Source organism: Ovis canadensis, chromosome 1 (genome assembly GCF_042477335.2).
Source record: "Ovis canadensis isolate MfBH-ARS-UI-01 breed Bighorn chromosome 1, ARS-UI_OviCan_v2, whole genome shotgun sequence".
Lineage (NCBI taxonomy): Eukaryota > Metazoa > Chordata > Mammalia > Artiodactyla > Bovidae > Ovis > Ovis canadensis.
In genome coordinates, this window is record NC_091245.1 from 42,174,382 (window position 1) to 42,194,349 (window position 19,968).

At 37.1% G+C, this 19,968-nt stretch overlaps 1 protein-coding gene across 1 annotated transcript in view; it reads left to right on the top strand.

Moving 5' to 3' along the window:
• The window catches only part of PDE4B (phosphodiesterase 4B), a 663,597-nt gene that overhangs the window by 114,746 nt on the left and 528,883 nt on the right, over positions 1-19,968 (top strand). Inside the window, exons 2-3 of the mRNA XM_069593925.1 lie at positions 12,117-12,229; positions 16,687-16,925. Coding sequence (XP_069450026.1) covers positions 12,188-12,229; positions 16,687-16,925 — 281 coding nt within the window. The 5' untranslated portion in view covers positions 12,117-12,187. The remainder of the gene's footprint in view (positions 1-12,116; positions 12,230-16,686; positions 16,926-19,968) is intronic.

The following is a 19,968-nucleotide window of genomic DNA, read 5'->3' on the forward strand; positions in this document are numbered from 1 at the left end:
GAAGAGTTGACTCATTGGAAAAGACCCTGATGCTGGGAGGGAATGGGGGTAGGAGGAGAAGGGAATGACAGAGGATGAGATGGCTTGATGGCATCACCAACTCTATGGACATGAGTTTGGGTGAACTCTGGGAGTTGGTGATGGACAGGGAGGCCTGGTGTGCTGCGATTCATGGGGTCACAAAGAGTCAGACATGACTGAGCGACTGAACTGAACTGAAATGAACTGAAAAATTCCTTCACCCTTTCTAAATCTTCCCTGATCACATCATCACTTTGGTACAATGATAACTCAGAGATGCAAACCCTCAGATGCTGAGAGAGCTCACAATATCAAATTGTTCATTATTTAAATATATGGCTTGAATTTGTCATTTGAATATAGGACTTCTTTGTTCTATCCCTCTTATTTAAAATGGAACCCCAAATGGATGAAAAACAAAGCAATTTATATACTGTCTTATGGCATTTTAAACTATAAAAATTTAATCAGTGTACTAGTTACTTTTTTTAGAATAGGAAAAATAATTCAGCCCTTAAAAGATTTTCCACTTAGACACTTTTTATTGGAGAGAAACTCACTAATAATCCCATTAAGACATATATGAGTGGAAACATGGGAATTGTTTGTTACTCTCTTGTTCTATTATTGTCAGGAATTAACATTCATCCAAACAAATTGTATAATAAGAATTGTTTCTTTTTTTCTTGTCAGCATCTGTATTGATTTCAAGTTTGTGTTCTATTAGCAAATTAGAAAGAACACATTTTATAGTAGAAATTGGTTTTAAGTGGCTGTTTGGGAGAGATGTTTTACTCAAGAGTAGAATTCAGCCTAGCTACTTTGCAATCTGATGACTATTAAAGGATGCCATTATCTCTCTGTTACTTATAATTCTCTCAGGTTTAGCTAATGATTTAAGTTCATATTTATTTTTAATACTTTTCAATTTTTATTTCAAAATCTTTGATGCTTATTGCTTCACTAAACAAACGGATTTTTCTCTCCCCAAAATGGCTACATCTAAATGTTGGGTGCTTATAGTTTTGAGAAGTTTTACACAGAATGTCTTTTTGGATTACATATATCTTTTTGATCAACATTTTTTGCTCTCTATTATTTGTATCCCATTACAATGGTTTTGGGGAGGAAGCGCATTTGTCTCTTCCAAACAGTCAAATCCCAAATCATACCTAATTGGGCACAGTAGCCCTGAATTTCTGAAAGTTTGATGAGGATCAGTAGATATAAACTCCATCTCCTTTTGCCGTCAATCTTTCCCAGTATCAGTCTTCTCCAGTGAGTCAGCTCTTTCTATAAGGTGGCCAAAGTATTGGAGCTTCAGCATCAGTCCTTCCAATGAATATTCAGGATTGTACTTTGTGAATTAGTAAAATTTCCAAAGAATTAGAGGATTGACAGAGAAATTGCCGACTTCCAACTCTCTCAACTGAGACCATTAAGAAACAAAAGAAATGCTCAGGACTTCCCAGTGGGTAGCCCATTGGTTAAGAATTTGCTTTCCAAAGCAGGGTACATAGGTTGGATCCCTGGTTGGGGAACTAAGATCCCAAGGCCAAGGGGCAGCTAACCAACCCTACAATGGGAAACTACTGATGAATCCCACGCACCACACCTAGAGAGAAGCCTGCTCCTTACAATGAAGATTCCTTAAGCAGCAACTAAGACCTGATGTAGCCAAAATAAACTTATATAAAAAAATAAATGCTCATGTCCCATTACATTGTTATCTCAAAAATGGACGTTTTTACATCTGAAAGAATGATGAATAGGTCTTCTGTTGAAAAAGAAATGGGGACTGTAATCCCAAACAGAGGATCAAGAACCATCCAGATATCCCACATTCTCCAAGGAGAGCTGTGTATAAAAGTGCTCAGGCAACTCCCTCTGAGAGGGAACCAGGTGGGTCCTGACATCAGTCGTCACTCCAGCAGCCTCCCAATCATCAGAAGGAACATACCTCAACATAATAAAAGCTATATATGACAAACCCACAGCAAACATTATCCTCAATGGTGAAAAACTGAAAGCATTTCCCCTAAAGTCAGGAACAAGACAAGGGTGCCCACTTTCACCGCTACTATTCAACATAGTTTTGGAAGTTTTGGCCGCAGCAATCAGAGCAGAAAAAGAAATAAAAGGAATCCAAATTGGAAAAGAAGAAGTAAAACTCTCACTGTTTGCAGATGACATGATCCTCTACATAGAAAACCCTAAAGACTCCACCAGAAAATTACTAGAGCAATCAATGAATATAGTAAAGTTGCAGGATATAAAATCAACACACAGAAATCCCTGGCATTCCTATACACTAATAATGAGAAAGTAGAAAAAGAAATTAAGGAAACAATTCCATTCATCATTGCAACGAAAAGAATAAAATACTTAGGAATATATCTACCTAAAGAAACTAAAGACCTACACATAGAAAACTATAAAACACTGGTGAAAGAAATCAAAGAGGACACTAATAGATGGAGAAATATACCATGTTCATGGATCGGCATAATCAATATAGTGAAAATGAGTATACTACCCAAAGCGATTTACAAATTCAACGCAATCCCTATTAAGCTACCAGCCATATTTTTCACAGAACTAGAACAAATAATTTCCAGATTTGTATGGAAATACAAAAAACCTCGAATAGCCAAAGCAATCTTGAGAAAGAAGAATGGAACTGGAGGAATCAACTTGCCTGACTTCAGGCTCTACTACAAAGCCACAGTCATCAAGACAGTATGGTACTGGCACAAAGACAGAAATATAGATCAATGGAACAAAATAGAAAGCCCAGAGATAAATCCACACACATATGGACACCTTATCTTTGACAAAGGAGGCAAGAATATACAATGGAGTAAAGACAATCTCTTTAACAAGTGGTGCTGGGAAAACTGGTCAACCACTTGTAAAAGAATGAAACTAGATCACTTTCTAACACCGCACACAAAAATAAACTCAAAATGGATTAAAGATCTAAATGTAAGACCAGAAAGTAGAAAACTCCTAGAGGAGAATATAGGCAAAACACTCTCTGACATAAATCACAGCAGGATCCTCTATGATCCACCTCCCAGAGTACTGGAAATAAAAGCAAAAATAAACAAATGGGATCTAATTAAAATTAAAAGCTTCTACACAACAAAGGAAAATATAAGCAAAGTGAAAAGACAGCCTTCTGAATGGGAGAAAATAATAGCAAATGAAGCAACTGACAAACAACTAATCTCAAAAATATACAAGCAACTTATGCAGCTCAAGTCCAGACAAATGAACGACCCAATCAAAAAATGGGCCAAAGAATTAAAAGAATTAAATAGACATTTCTCCAAAGAAGACATACGGATGGCTAACAAACACATGAAAAGATGCTCAATATCACTCATTATTAGAGAAATGCAAATCAAAACCACAATGAGGTACCACTTCACACGAGCCAGAATGGCTGCGATCCAAAAATCTGCAAGCAATAAATGCTGGAGAGGGTGTGGAGAAAAGGGAACCTTCCTACACTGTTGGTGGGAATGCAAACTAGTACAGCCACTTTGGAGAACAGTGTGGAGATTCCTTAAAAAATTGCAAATAGAACTACCTTATGACCCAGCAATCCCACTTCTGGGCATACACACCGAGGAAACCAGAATTGAAAGAGACACATGTACCCCAGTGTTCATCGTAGCACTGTTTATAATAGCCAGGACATGGAAACAACCTAGATGTCCATCAGCAGATGAATGGATAAGAAAGCTGTGGTACATATACACAATGGAGTATTACTCAGCTGTTAAAAAGAATACATTTGAATCAGTTCTGATGAGATGGATGAAACTGGAGCCAATTATACAGAGTGAAGTAAGCCAGAAAGAAAAACACCAATACAGTATACTAACACATATATATGGAATTTAGAAAGATGGCAATGACGACCCTGTATGCAAGACAGCAAAAAAGACACAGATGTGTATAACGGACTTTTGGACTCAGAGGGAGAGGGAGAGGGTGGGATGATTTGGGAGAATGGCATTGAAACATGTATACTATCATGTAAGAATCAAATCGTCAGTCTATGTCTGACGCAGGATACAGCATGCTTGGGGCTGGTGCACGGTGATGACCCAGAGAGATGTTATGGGGAGGGAGGTGGGAGGGGGGGTTCATGTTTGGGAACACATGTACACCTGTGGTGGATTCATATCAATGTATGGCAAAACCAATACAGTATTGTAAAGTAAAATAAAGTAAAAAAAAATAAAAAACTGCCTCTGGGTAAGGGGAGGATGGAATGTGAAGGGGTGCTGGAGAAGTGAATTACTGACCTACTGAAGAACAACTTCTAGAGATGTGGGATATTTTCAATGAAAAGAAGGTCAGCTTCTGTAGCTCTTAGGAAAACAAAAGTGATTTAATACAAGAAACTACGTTAAGTATGAATGATGCAAATGAAAGCAGATGAGGGAGCTAATCCGAAGATTAGTGAAGCAGCTACCGTTCCAAGTGCAGAGGGAGAAAGGGATGGTGTTATTATGAGGGTTTAGTGGTGCAAAGGAGGGGTCACCACCATAGGAGCTGGAATCACCAAGGTGTCACTCTGAAGCTAGTGAGCAGACATCTGATGTGTATTGTGTAGCTGCTTTGGGGTATGCCAGGATGGAGAGCCAGTGTTGCCTGTGCTACTGAAATAGGGAGAGAGTTCCTTCTCTCTAATTTTATTCTTCCATTTTCCCTTCATGATTCCTGTTGTCAACATCTAAAGGAAGCCAGCCAGGGAGAGAGTTTGTGAAATGCAATTTGCAATGTCTCAGCCTGCACATCACACAGCAGAGTTTAGAATGGTTGGCTTGGATCTGGAAGACGTTGATAAACAACTGAGACAGTATCTCATTTCTCCATTGATCATCTATGCAGAAGACATCCTGAACCATTTTTTTAAATTAATGAATTTATTTATTTGGCTGTATTGAGTCTTAGTTGTGGCATGTGGGATCTTTCATTGTGGTACATTGACTCTCAAGTTGTACTTAGTTGTGGAATCTTGGTTCCCTGACCAGGGATCAAACCAGCATTCCTTGCATTGGAAGGTAGATTCTTAAACACTGGCCCCTTTCTGATCTGTTCTTTATGTCTCTTGAGCTAGGGAGGAGAAATGGAGAAAGATATCAGGGCAGAGAGAAGAGATAGCAAAGCATCTTAACCTTCATTACTTGGGTTAACAAGAATGCTTGAACTTATTCTGGATAAATGCACTGTGGCTTGAGCCATCTCGTTTTTACTTCAATCACAAGAATAGACTTGCTCAAGGGGACCCTACCAACAAGAGTTTCAATGTGTACCAATGAGAATGGCAGCTGAGGAGAGGAGAAAATTTATTTTTTTTTTCCCAGCGAAAGCTCCTGCTTATCCCTAAGAAGAGAGCCACCATTTGGACACCTGCCTTAGAGAAGGCATCAATATCTAGTCTCTTTTTGTTAGAGAAGCAGTGGCACTCAACAGAGGACTGCAATTAAATGCCCAGTTATATAACAGGGCTTTCTTTTTTTTTATTAACTCTTCCACTCTGCTGTAGTGTGGAAGCATGTAGAACCTAAAGAAGAGAGGGGAGAGAAGGAATAAAAGAATAGACTATTCCCTCTTCCCAATCTAAGTCCTACACACTGGCCACTGAGTAGCTCCACAGCTCCTGAACACTGAACTGAGAAAAGGGAAGGAGATGTGGTGTAAAGCCTTTAGTTATAAGTTATGTACTCAATTTGAACTGTTGTTAAGGAAGAGGATATAGATTTAACATTGCAGATGAAAAGCAGTTATTGGAGAAAAATGAAAACGTGTATAAAATGTTCCATAGATCAATTACACAAAAAATTAAACTCCTTTGAATATTGTCTCAGAATAAAGAGAAATCTTTAAACTGAAAAAGATAACTTTATTCAAAACTCAAAGCACTACACTATTTTTTTCATTTCCTTAAGGTTTGGTCATTTCATATATGGTTTATATCCATAAAGTAGGATTTTAGAATGACTACCATTATTTATTGAGATTTCTACCAATCAAGAATTACTACTGGTAACTGAAAACTGCTGAAAGAGAAATTTACATGATAGCTGTATCAGTTGGTGTCTTCTCCCTTGTTTTAGATTTTATATCTCTGTAGAAAAGAAGGAAATAACATAATTATATGATGAATCCTATAGTCTTAGAAAAATAACAGAATGTTGTGAAAGATTAATATGTTTAAAAGCACCACTTAAGTGGTGAAAGATAAAACTACAGGAAAACTATTTATACATGCCAATATGGAATTTATTGTCATCATACTTGCTCATAACTTTAGGAATTCTTAGAAATACTTTGTTTTAATGAAGCATATGGCATTCTGTGTATTGAGAAGCAAATTTTGCTAATAGAAGAATAGTTTCAGATTAGGAGAACTTGACTTCTCTCTGTTTACATTTGCCTTACATTTGAGGCCTTATAAAATGTCAGTATCTTTTAAAAATTACTCTTTTTTGTCCTAACATGATTAGGGAGCATGATTCTAAAAACTGATCAACTTAATTTGTAGTCAACATCAGAAAAAGAAATAAAAATCACTTTTCTACCTTGAAAAGATGTGAATAAGTCCCCAATCAATTGCATAGTGATTGGTGAAGAGGCTTGGCTTAGAAATAGTGTCTTAGTCTGAAACAACAGAGCATGTGACTCTATGAGTATTTCATTACTGCTCTGAGCCTTTATTCCCTCACCTATCATAATAGTTGTGCCCACCTCATTTGGTTGGTGGCTCTAATGAGAAACAGTTGGACTCCTATATGTGTAGTGCATAAACTGGCACAAGATGAAGTCTGTATCCATGTTAGTCCAAAGGATAGGCAACTGACACTCAGTTCAGTTCAGTTCAGTTGCTCAATCGTGTCCGACTCTTTCAACCCCATGGACTGCAGCACTCCAGGCTTCCCTGTCCATCACCAACTTCCGGAGCTTACTCAAACTCATATCCATTGAGCCAGTGAGGCCATCCAACCATCTCATACTCTGTCGTCCCCTTCTCCTCCCGCCTTCAATCTTTCCCAGCATCAGGGTCTTTTCCAGTGAGTCAGTTCTTCGCATCAGGTGGCCAAAGTATTGGAGTTTCAGCTTCAACATCAGTCCTTCCAATGAATATTCAGGAATAATTTCCTTTAGGATGGATTTGTTGGATTTCCTTCCTGTCCAAAGGACTCTCAGGAATCTTCTCCAACACCACAGTTCAAAAGCATCAATTCTTCGCTGCTCAGCTTTCTTTATAGTCTCAACTCTCACATTCGTACATGACTCCTAGAAAAACCATAGCTTTGACTAGATGGATCTGTGTTGGCAAAGTAATGTCTCTGCTTTTGAATATGCTGTCTAGGTTGGTCATAGCTTTTCTTCCAAGGAGTAAGCGTCTTTTAATTTCATGGCTGCAGTCACCATCTGCAGTGATTTTGGAGCCCAAAAAAATAAAGTCTGACACTGTTTCTACTGTTTCCCCATCTATTTGCCATGAAGTGATGGGACCAGATGCCATGATCTTAGTTTTCTGAATGTTGAGCTTTAAACCAACCTTTTCACTCTCGTCTTTCACTTTCATCAAGAGGCTCTTTAGTTCTTCTTCGCTTTCTGCAGTAAGTGTGATGTCATCTGCATATCTGAGGTTTTTGATATTTCTCCAGGCAATCTTGATTCCAGCTTGTGCTTCATCCAGCCCAGCATTTCTTGTGATGTACTCTGCGTTTAAGTTAAATAAACAGGGTGACAATATACAGCCTTGACTTACTCCTTTCCCTGTTTGGAACCAGTCTGTTGTTCCATGTCAGGTTCTAACTGTTGCTTCTTGACCTGCATTCAGATTTCTCGGGAGGCAGGTCAGGTGATCTGGTATTCCCATCTCTTGAAGAATTTTCCACAGTTTGTTGCAATCAGCAATAACATGGCACTTATAATCTCTATTTTTCTATTTTATAATATATCTAATATATAATGTAATGCTAAGTTATATTGTATGTTATCAATATTATGGGCTTCCTTGGTGGCTCATACAGTAAAGAATCTGCCTGTAATGCAGGAGACCTGGATTTGATCCCTGGGTTGGGAAGATCCCCTGGACGAAGGCATGTAACTTGCTCCAGTATTCTTGCCTGGAGAATCCCCTTGGATGGATAGAGGAGCCTGGCGGGCTATAGTCCATGAGGTCACAAAGAGTCAGACATGACTGAGCAACTAAGCATAGCACATTAATATTATATAGCAATAGTATAATACAGTATAGTATTAAACGTAACATTTGTGATTTCCCAAACAGAACTACTATTGCCACCCATGAGTGATGACGTAGAACTATTTCTGCCTTACTTGAAATTTTGCCTGCTGACCTTCTTTTCTAAAAGCCATAAAACCATTCTAAAACTCCAACTAGATTTTACTTACTCATTCTCTAATGGTTGTTTATTGAGACCCTTCTTTGTGTCAGCCACTGTACTATGCACTGAGGGGGTATATTTTAAACTAGCCCTCTGGCTTTGTAAAGTTTTTGGACAAATCTGTTTTCAGTCAGGGTCTCTATAGGAAATAGATTGCACTCCCACAGGGAATGAAAGAAAATTTAATGGAGGTCCTATTTACAATGGAGTAGGAAATGACAACCTACTCCAGTATTCTTGCTTGGGAATCCCATGGACAGAGGAGCCTGGCGGGCTACGGTCCATAGGGTTCCTAAGAGTCGGATACTACTGAAACAACTTTGCATGCACGCACTATTTACAAAAGGTGTGGACAGGGTTGAGGATGGCCCAAAGGGATAACCAAGCACTATAAAATAGCAACAGTGGAAAGCTGCCATCAGCTTTATGTTTGAAAGGTGAAGTGGAAGCTGTAGTTAACGGAAGTTAGGGAAACCTGTCTCCTTAGAGATGGGTGATTATAGGGGCTGTGATCTATAGAAAGGGCTTTCATTACTATTGCACCCTGGCCAGTAGAGAGGACCTTTTCTTTCCTCCTGCCTTCCTGCTGTACTTCTCAGGAGTCAGACAGCTGGAGAGCCCATGGACTCAGTCTGTAAGGACCAGCCTCCTGTGACACAGCCAAGATGGAGAAGGTATTAGAGTGGATCTCAAGGAGACAAATGTAAACTACCTAGAAAATGATCTCTTCTTCCCTCCTTTATCTTATTTCTTGTAACAAGTGCTGGTTTTTATTTCTGAATGTAAAAGTAATATATTTTATATGTAGGACATTTGAAAAACTGCCTTGTAACTTTTGTAACTTGAGATCTTGCTTTTTCCTAGCCAGCACATGCTCCCTGTTGAAGGCACATGAATCTTTCCAGTCAGCTTTCACAATCAGAGTGTTATAAAACATAAGTTTATTTTCATGGCTAAGACCTCACAAAAATACTCTTGCATGCCCCAAATCTACTGATGTTACCCTGGAACATGTTGTCTTTCTGCCTGTCATAAACTTCCTTAGCATGGCATTTTCTCGCATAGTCACAGTCTTAGGACATTAGATGCCTTCCCATATTTTTGCACAACATATTTTTTCCACTATCTCTGCTAAACAAATTTTACTCATTATTTAAGGCTAAAAGAAAACCTCGTTTATTTCCCAGAAACCCAAAGATTTTAATATTTAATTATATCCTTTGGTTCACTCATTTTACAAATATTTTTGAGAACCTATTAAGTGCATATTTAATATATATAAGTCTTTCTTGCCTGACTAGACCTAAAATTTTTAAGAGTCGTATTTGCATTGAGCTTCATTTGGGTCCTATCATAGCTTTGCTCACTTCTAAGAAAATATAGCTAAGGTCTTACCTTCATTTCTGCTGGTGAAGCTTGATCACAGTTCCTTCCTGCTGAAGACAGCCTCAGAATTTCTATTCCAGTTGTGCTGTTTTATCCTATTTTTAAGTATATTTCCTGCCAAGCAAAATGGATCACTTTTTTGGCTTGGAAAAGAGTATCACAAAAATTTGGAAAATATGGAAAAGAAAGAAAAATATCTGTGCCTCTTATATAATATTCCTTGTTACAGCGTTACACAGCTTCTTTAATATTTTTCTATGCTTATATTTTTGAGAATTATAATCATTGGGTATGTCTGATTTTATATCCTATATATAAAACTTCCATCTTGAATCTTGCTTTTTCTTTTAACATAGGGGTATAAACATTTTTTTTTCAGGTTCTGCCCCAGAGAGGCACTCAAGATTGACTATAACAGAGATAAAATATTTCTGTTATTTGTTGACCTTTGCTAGGTTTCAAGCAGGTTTTGAGTAAGAGCTCTAAATTTCTGCTTGTTCCTCTTTGGTCAGTGTTAGAAAAGCTCAATAATTGTAATCATTCCTTGGTGTTGATGGGGAAATTCTTTTCCTTGTCATATTGAATTGAACACCTGAAAAGCCTGTGGGGTTCTCTCTCTAGAAGACTTGCATAGGTGAAGTTTCTCCCTCCCCCACTCTCTTATCTACTCTGTCAGTTTTGCTGCCAACTTCTGCATAATATAGTCAAATTATGTGTGAGAAATTCAACCCTGGTTTCCTGGGTGATGGTACAATGCCACTACTTAGTATTCCTAGTCACATAGCTACAGTTCCATCACTCTGTTAATCTATATATATCTTCATGTTCGAGAAGCAGACATTTCAAATCCAGCATGTATTAAGGGTTTTAAATGTACAAAGTAAGAAAACATAGGAGCTTCTGGATCTCAGCGTTGATGAAGGTGTTTTTTTATTACTAAAAATTATATTTATTTTTTAAACTTTTTTCTTATAGAAAATCTTAAACACACAAAAGTGGGAGGGTTTTGATATTAAGATTTGAGAATCCACTGTCTGGACCAATATTTTTGATTCAATGATTTCTGCAGTGTATCTTTTCCAGTTCAATTCTGCAAAGTCAAAACTCTTCATATTCTTTTTTAGACTATTGTATGTCTGAACTTTAAATTTTGGCCTGTTTTAATAGCCTGAGTTCTCATATTTATAAACCAGTGACTCTTTTTCCTCTAGAGTTTGTACAAGTAGGGTGCACCCTTAAATTTTGGAAATGTTATTGAGGTTCTTTGTTTCTGAAGTGAATTCTAGTGATCTACGCAAAACAAATGTCATGAACTGCAGTGTCTGCTTCAGAATGGCCAAGTTTGTGTGATTTAAACCAGGAAATTCTCGCTCTTTCTGCCTCTTGGTTGGTAAAGTCTCTGTGATGAGTATTTGCATATGTACATATAAGAAGTTTAAGCTAATGGTAAAATTGAAATTAAGATTTTTCTGGTCACGCATATTTTTTGTATTGGTTTAGTTTTCTTTTTTATTGACAATAGCATCAGTGGATCATGGAGAAGGAAATGGCAGCCCATTCCAGTATTCCTGTCTGGAGAATCCTATGGACTGAGAAGCCTGGTGGGCCACAGTCCATAGGGTCTCAAAGAGTTAGACATGACTGAAGTGACTTAGCATGCATGCATCAATGGATCATATACCTTAAATTCTAAATCTGCTATGTTTTAACTGTGTTGGTGGTTTAGTCACTAAGTCATGTCCAACTCTTGCAATCCCATGGACTGTAGCCCGCCAGGCTCCTCTGTCCATGGGATTTTCCAGGTAAGAATACTAAAGTTGGTTGCCATTTCTTTTCTAGTTTTAGATGTGTTACTTTGGCCAAATCAATTTTCTGATCCCATATTCTCTCATTATTAAAAAAAGATGAAAACCATTTCACAGATTGTTATGGAGATCAAATGAAATATTGCTTGGGAAGATAATTCATAAGTATAAAGCCTTTCACTAAAACCTAGTATTTCTATAGTCTTAAAGATCATTGATAATTTGGGAGCCTAATTATTACCTGCTATTCCTTTTCTCTCCCTTTAGATAGCTTTGTCTTGGACTTTTGCATGTTGTGAACCTCTTTTCTCACAGCTCAGCTTTAGTTAGCTTGGTAAATTGTGATATTTGTTTATCCACATGCATTGTATACCTTCAGATGTTAGTGCAGAGAATACCATGTATTTGTATTTAACAAAGGATACCGAGCTGTTCTTTTTGTGCGTGTCTTTTTTCCCTGTAGGTCTTAAAAATTGACAGCAAAGCTGCCCTGAATAACAGACGTCCCAAGAGGGACTGTTTTTCACCTCTATAATGAAGAAAAGCAGGAGTGTGATGACAGTGACGGCTGATGATGTAAGTTCCAAAAGTCATAGAATTGCTGATTCTACCCACTCTTTGTCTGCCTAATGAAGAAGGCACTCCATAATTCTGTTCTAAGGTCCGGTAAGGTTGTTTAGAAGTACTACTCTGTCACTAGGTATTTCTATGACACTGGGCATTACCAGCCCTTGGACCCAGAACTCTGCAGGGTAGACAGCAGGCATACCACACTCGTTGCGGCTTGGAAATAGGCTCAGTTTGAGCTTTGTGGTTTTTATTTACAAAATACCAGTCTGGAAATTTTTCTTTTCCCCATTTCTTGATGACTTTCTTGTACATTTTTATCCAGTCCTTGAGTCACCTCTTGAGGTGGGGTCTTTGACAGCTGTTTGTATTAAGAAGAAATTTGTGAGGTATACATCTTCTAGGACTTAACTGCTCAGTGTGGGCCTCAGACCAGCAGGGCTAGCATCACTTGTGGATTTATTAGAAATACAAAATCTCAGAACCATACCTTAGACCTATAGATCAAACTTTGTATTAACAAGTTCCCAGGGAGACCAGATATGTACATTATATTTGAGAAGCCCTGCTCTGGGTCCTTTGAAGAAGTGAAGAAGTCTATAGACATTATTTTCAGTAGCTTTGCATCTTGGTCAGCTGAGATTATCTTTTTTGCTTTCAATTGATCAATCCTCCATTTGTGTCTCTTAAACCCTGGAATTTTCCCATAGTACTATTTGTATAAAGTATGCTCCAGATTCTGTTTCTTTGGGAGAGCAAAACTAAGCAATACAGTCTGTCTGTAAAGGATGATCAATTTTTTTTCTTTTCATTCTATCATTGCAGTGATTATCCTAATCCTCTCTGAGGTAATGGTTGACACAATCAGAAGACAGGGAAGTTTTTTCAGAAGAATGTGCAGGAAAGAAGTGCATGTTTGAAGAATACAAACGCCACCTAGAGTGGATTGTTTTTACCTAGATTTGCACTGTCCAACATGGTAGCCATTAGCCACATGTGACTCTGAAGCACTAGTGTGAATGGGAAGGTGCTATAAATGTGAAATACATTTTGGATCTTGAATTCATAACAGTACAGATAGAAAAGAGTATAAAATATGTCATTAGTAATTTTTGATATAGATTACATATTGAAATGTCAATATTTTGGACAATCTAGGCTAAGTAAAATATGTTATTAAAGGTAATTTCATATTTCTTTTTTTAATGTGATTACTAGAATATTTAAAACTATACATTTAGCTCCCATTTGTGGCTTGTTCTTTATTTCTAGTAAACAGTAATAATCTAAAACTTTTTACCATGTACCTCAACTTTTCGAATATAGTACAGAAGATCATATCAGATGTTACACACAGTATCTCTTCCCTAACAATGAAAGCAACTTGGCAGATACTATGTTTTATATGCCACACTCCGAAGATTTACCCTTAAGTCAAGGATGTTTTATTATATTCTTAGTTATTTCAGCTCAGCAAACAGTAACTCAGCGATTTAAATGTTCACTTGATATTATTTAGCCCCTCTTATGCACCAAACACTGGTTAGTTCTAGGGATTAGCGTTCTTGTCCCTTTGAAGTTTATATTACAGAGGGGAGGGCATAAATAAATCAATAAATTATAAAATAATTCCAGCTATAATAAGAGCTGTACAGAAAAATGAAGCCAGTCGGGGGGCGGGGAAAGAATAACTGGATGATGACTATAAGTGTTTGTAGAAGGATGACATGAAGAGATGACATGTGGACAGTGAAGACATATGAACGTTGAAGGAATGAACTCTGAGAAGGTCTGGGGGAGGAATATTTCTGGCAAAGGGAACAGTGTGATTTCCAGAAGTAACATTCAAATTAATGTTTTATTCCTCTGCAGATCTTTGATCTGATAAATGATACAGTCAACCAATATCATGCTGGTTAAAATAGGAAAAGAAATCCAGGATCACAAATTCAGTAGTTTAGAATTGACAGAATTAGATTTTGCCTTTGAGGGTGTTAGCAAATTGGGGACAGTAATTATGAGTATGAATTAGAGTTTGAGATAATCATATTGATAATGCAACACGGGTTAATGAAGTGTTTGTAAAACAATGTTAATGTTTTCAACATTTAACTTAATTTCTAAAAGCCTATTCCATTATGTTCTTTTGTGGCAATGCATTTTCACATTAATTGAAGTCTTTAGAAAAAATTCTTAAAACTCAAAGAGTGACTCCAAATCTCTATTTCAAGTATGTTCACAAGTCAGTATGGGAGATATTTTTGTGGTAGGTGGTGACTTTGTAACCTTTCAAATAAGTATTGTATAAGTACCCATTTAGTTCATTCACTGCACTTATACCTGGTTGATACTATTTACTTTCCTAAAAGAGGAAAAAATATCCAATAACTTTATTATAAGACCATTGTGATTTGTGGTTTAACTAAGTGACATTCTCATTTTGTTCTTTTGTACAGTATTTCTTGTATAAGTGGTAAAATATTTGCTGAAGACTTTGGCTTCCAGATAATTGGTACTTTCTTTATGTGTATATTTGGAACAAACTGATATATAAAAGTTCTTTTAGTTTGTTCTTGAATCTCTTTAGGAAGACTTTGTCTCTTCTAAGACTTTCTTTCTCCTCTAGTCTTTTGAGAAAGAAACTTACATATGCTATGTTTTCTTCTCAGCTCTTATTTCTAACACACACACGCACACACACACACATGTGAGTAAGTGCCAGGCCATGGTAGATTTAATATAATCAGTTACTAAACCAGTTTGCTTCTTTAAACCAAGGGTGGTCTAGTTCCAATTACTAAACAGTTAAATCCTGGGCACATTCCAGAATATTTCAAACTCTGGAGAATTCTAGATTGTTTGGTCTTCTTCCTGCTACTGAATTGTGGTTCTACTGAATTTTAAATAAGTGGTATTTGAAAACCTTAAGTCAAACAGAAAAAATATGATGACATCCCATTTCCAGGTGGAGAGTTGGGCCCCTGAAAATTGTCAGGCCTATGCATGCCCAGATTTTCATCATGAAAATGTGGCTTTGTATAGATGAGATAAGCATAAATAATTAGAATATAAGTCCTGCTGCTTTTTGCTGTTGTACCCTCTCAAATTAGGGCTATATAAGATTCTAATATGTGTGCTACAAATATTTGTTGAATGATCCCAGCTAGGCCCTTAAACTTGAGTTAATTCTTATATGGGCTAGTATAGGGATGGGTAGAGGAGTGGTGGGTGGTTTTGTTTGTTTGTTTAAAGGCAGTCTAGTTCCAGGCTCTCCTAAGTCTATTTTGAAGGGCAGTAGGAAGTACCTGTCTTTTTAAGGGCTACTGAATGACTTCCAGGTGAGAGATCTTGGTCTTGTATTAGGACTTCAATTATTGCTTAAGATACAAGAGGAGAGTGACAGACAGAACTTTTAAACTCCTAGTGGCTATCAGTGGCTATTTGCATTGCCACAACATTTGCTGTCTAGCTCAGAGGTTAAAGGGTCTGCCTGCAATGCGGGAGACCCGGGTTCAATCCCTGGGTTGGGAAGATCCCCTGGAGAAGGAAATGGCAACCCACTCCAGTATTCTTGCCTGGAGAATCCCATGGATGGAGGAGCCTGGTGGGCTACAGTCCACAGGGTCACAGAGTCAGACAGGACTGAGTGACTTCACTTTCACTTTCACTTTCAAGTATGAGTGGTTAACCAGGCAGAGGCTCTTTTGGGTCTTCTATTCTCCACAGTACCAGGAACCAGAGTCATCAAGAGATATAGGAAGAATGAATAACTCTTATTGTTGGTTATAATTCAATGCCCTTATCTTTTCACAAGTATTTCATTTCATGTCAGCCTTAGGGCGCATATTAAACATATGGCAGTTCAATTCAGGACCAGATAAAGTATATTCTTTTTTTTTTCTGAACTCTTATATATTTAACCCCCTCCCCCTATTGACTCCTAAACCCCCTCAACTCTGAGGAGAACTTTTATGAGAAAAGGAAAAGTCAGGTACCCAGTCACCCACAATTATGATTATCTTCCTGGTCTGAGATAGAAAATATTTTTTCTTCACAACATTGAGCAAGAAATGTTATACTTTACCTAGTATAGCTTATTTCCATGTTGCGGAATGATAATATCAATATCCAAAATATATTTTCAGTGAATAGCTTTCATTTTAGCAAGTTAAAAAAGAGAAAGAAAAAAAAAGAATAATTTAAAAAAGAGAAGATATCCACAGTCCTAAAGATCACCATGACTATGCAACTGATATGTTTAAAATTTGAGCATTAGCCCCATGCCTGTATGTCTTCTCTTAAGCTTTTGATGTCAGTGTTAGATTCTGATTGTGAGATACTGAATAAGGACTTTATGAGTGACAGCTTGATCATTTAGTTTCTTATTTTACTACGTTGTGCATCATTTTAAACATTTGAATCTCATTTTCTTTTTCCTCTTTTTTCTTCCCCTGTGGTTCCTCTAGAATGTTAAAGATTATTTTGAATGTAGCTTGAGTAAATCCTACAGTTCTTCTAGTAACACACTTGGAATCGACCTCTGGAGGGGGAGAAGGTGCTGTTCAGGAAACTTGCAGTTGCCACCACTGTCTCAAAGACAGAGCGGAAGGGCAAGGACACCTGAGGGAGATGGCATTTCCAGACCAACCACGCTTCCTCTGATGACACTGCCAAGCATTGCTATTACAACTGTAACCCAGGAGTGGTGAGTAGACCCCAATGTAAATGTTAGCTGGAAGTTTTATTTTCTGGTTACTCCAGATACAACTTTCTTGTTACTAAAATGTTAGTTATCTGTGGAATAACTAAGGCTTTTGACATTTTGAGAATTTGTTTCCCTTTGGATAGCAAAATAAAATCTTTTAAACAGTGGAGATACTGTCTACTTCTCAAGATTGGGAGGAGCCTGTTGAAGAAGGAATAAGATGCATTTTTATTAATGGCTAGGAAAGCAAAATTACTGCCTATGATCCTTTTTTCTTTTTTTAACTTCAGTGAATGTTGACATGTTTAATTTAGAAAAGAACAATCATATAGGAGTACCTAAAGGAAATACATATATATGAAATAGATAAATTGTCTGTTATATATATGAATGACAAGAGATATTCTTACTGCTATACTCAAAATATAATTATTCTTAGTTTCTTTTCACTATAATCCCACTTTAATAATTTCAGTTTATGATTAGATAGTAAAGAAAACACTTTTGTAAATCAAAAGAGAAATGAAAATTGTACAATGGGAGATGCTTGGACTTTTTGCAGAATCTATGTTTGTGAAAGAGACTATTTTAATCTAGTGTTAAAACATTAATCAAGTACATATAATTTATGACTGTGGTTAAAATTGTGCCATGATATTTCTTCAAATATGTGTTTTTATCACATATTTAGGATTTAGCAGTTTCTCTGATTTTTCTTTTTCCTTTTCATAATCCAAATATTTTTCCAAGAATAGCCTGCTTATATAACATAGAGTCCTGTTCAAATGAAAAATACTTTCTGTATATTTTATATAATTTTAAATTATAATAATATGGAGCTTTTAAAATGACTTTTAAAGTCATTTTTTAAGGAAAAGAACTAAACATTAAATCACTGTGCAGTATCATTGCTGTAAATCCTTAAAATCTGTGAGCTTTATTGTGTGCCACTTTCCATGACCGTATACTGAGCTGTGCAGTGCTGATGAGTAGTCGAGTATGTGCTCACTGGGTGATGCAGGAAAGCTTTTAGCTGATGGTTATCAAATGTAGTAAGAATTAGATCCCTGAGAGTTCAGGTATCACAGTTACTAGCACGAAATGGTTCACCAAGCAATCTGTATATATGATAGAGAAGCATGTAAAACATTATAAGGGGAATGGGTTAAAATTTTGAAAAGCAGTAACTGGCATCTTCTCCTTAGCTGAATTAACATTACAATAATCATAACCAATCACTGAGAACTCATATGGGCGTGTGGCTCCCACATCGCTTACTCAGTCACATAGCCTATGTGATCAGTCTTGGTTTGCTTCTACATTATGACAGATTTGGAATCTAAAATATAAATCTACACAGATTTATATTTCAACAAGTTGGCACCAGTGTGGTAGTACCAGTTGTTACAATATTGAAATGCTTCCTGATGTTGGTAAATACATGCTTTCCCGGGCTCTATGATTGTCCTTATTACTATCCCAGACTCTTCCCCAGAAGGAAATTCTTCACAAACCAACAGCAAAGAGGTGATCAGTTGATGACTAGTATAGCAGGAGCCCAGTTTCGTTGGGCATTGGTGCTTTCTCTGTTAGAATAACTGTCCGGATAAAATGTACCTTGCAGTGTTGCAGTTCATTTTACCCAAAGACCCTTTGGGAGTTATGGAATTGTTCTTTTCTTAGAAGTATTGAATCCAGACTCTGGCGTGTTGGGCATGCTTCTTTACCTCTCTAAGTTGAATGTGTTCATCAGTACATACAAAGAGGGTAATTGTACTCAATCTCATGGGCTATTGTAAAGATTAGATATGGTAATCTCTATAAAATGCCTAGTTTAGTAAAAAGCACATGTTAGGCAGCCAACAAACATTAGTTTCTCTTCTCTTGATCATTATCCATTAAAGCCTTTTGAACATGAGAAACCATGTTTCAAGTATCAGTAGTCTCAGGCTGAGCATCAGTAGTTTAGAATGAAACGGAGGATTTACCCATTATCCAGCTGGTCATGCAGTCAGCCAGCACCACATATGAGTAATTAACTTATAATATGTCTTTTTTTTCCCCAGTCACCTGGATACTTTTTTTTTCTTTTTTTAAATTTTTACCTGGGTACTTTTTCAAGTGTGAGAGTATTCAGTCATTGACTCCAAATTTATTTTTAAGTATAAGCAACTAAAAGCATTTCAATGCATCCCTTAGAAATATTTCTTTTGGAATATTGATAGTTAGAGACTGGAGGAATTGCTGGCAGAGGAATTCACATGGAAAGACCATTTGATTAGAAGTGAGAAAGTAGGGTTCAGATATCATCAGGGCCATCACTTGATGAAAGGTCCTAGAGATAAGGAATGCAGCCTACAACCCTGTGTGGGAAAGAATTATACTCACCACTTAGAGTGCGGAGAATGTGGAATCAATCTACAAGCCTAGATGATGGGTCAGTAAACTTTTCTTGCCAGTTAGTAAATATCTTTGGCTTTGTGGGCTTTATAGTCTCTGTTGTGACTGTTCAGCATCACCAGTGTAGTATGAATGTGGCCACAGACAGTGCATAAATGAATGTAGCTGGTCTCTAGTAAAAGTTTATTTACATAAACAGGCAGGAAGCTAGATTTTGCCAGCCAGTCAGTTTGATGAATTCTGTTTTAGACTAGCAAAAATCCCCAAGTTATGATGCCCTCTCTGATAATTGCTTTGACGGCTGTAACTGGGTGAAACTGACCTTGAGTTCCTGGTTGGTGTTCTAAATGTGTCAAAGATATGGGAATATATGCTGTAGATCAAGTCTTTAAAGCTAGTGAAGGAATTTGAGTGAGAACAAATAAAAATTACTATCCAGTGTACATAAAGTTAAATACTGGGTTGGCCAAAAAGTTCGTTTGGGTTTTTTCTATAAGGTGTTATGGAAAAACTTATACAAACTTTTTGGCTAACCTAATAGAAAAGATTGCTATAAATTTAGCTTTTGTTCAGGGAGAGTACATTGGATAAAGGGAGTTGGCCATCATCACAAGCAAAAGGCCTGGAATAGAAGGAAAGTGAT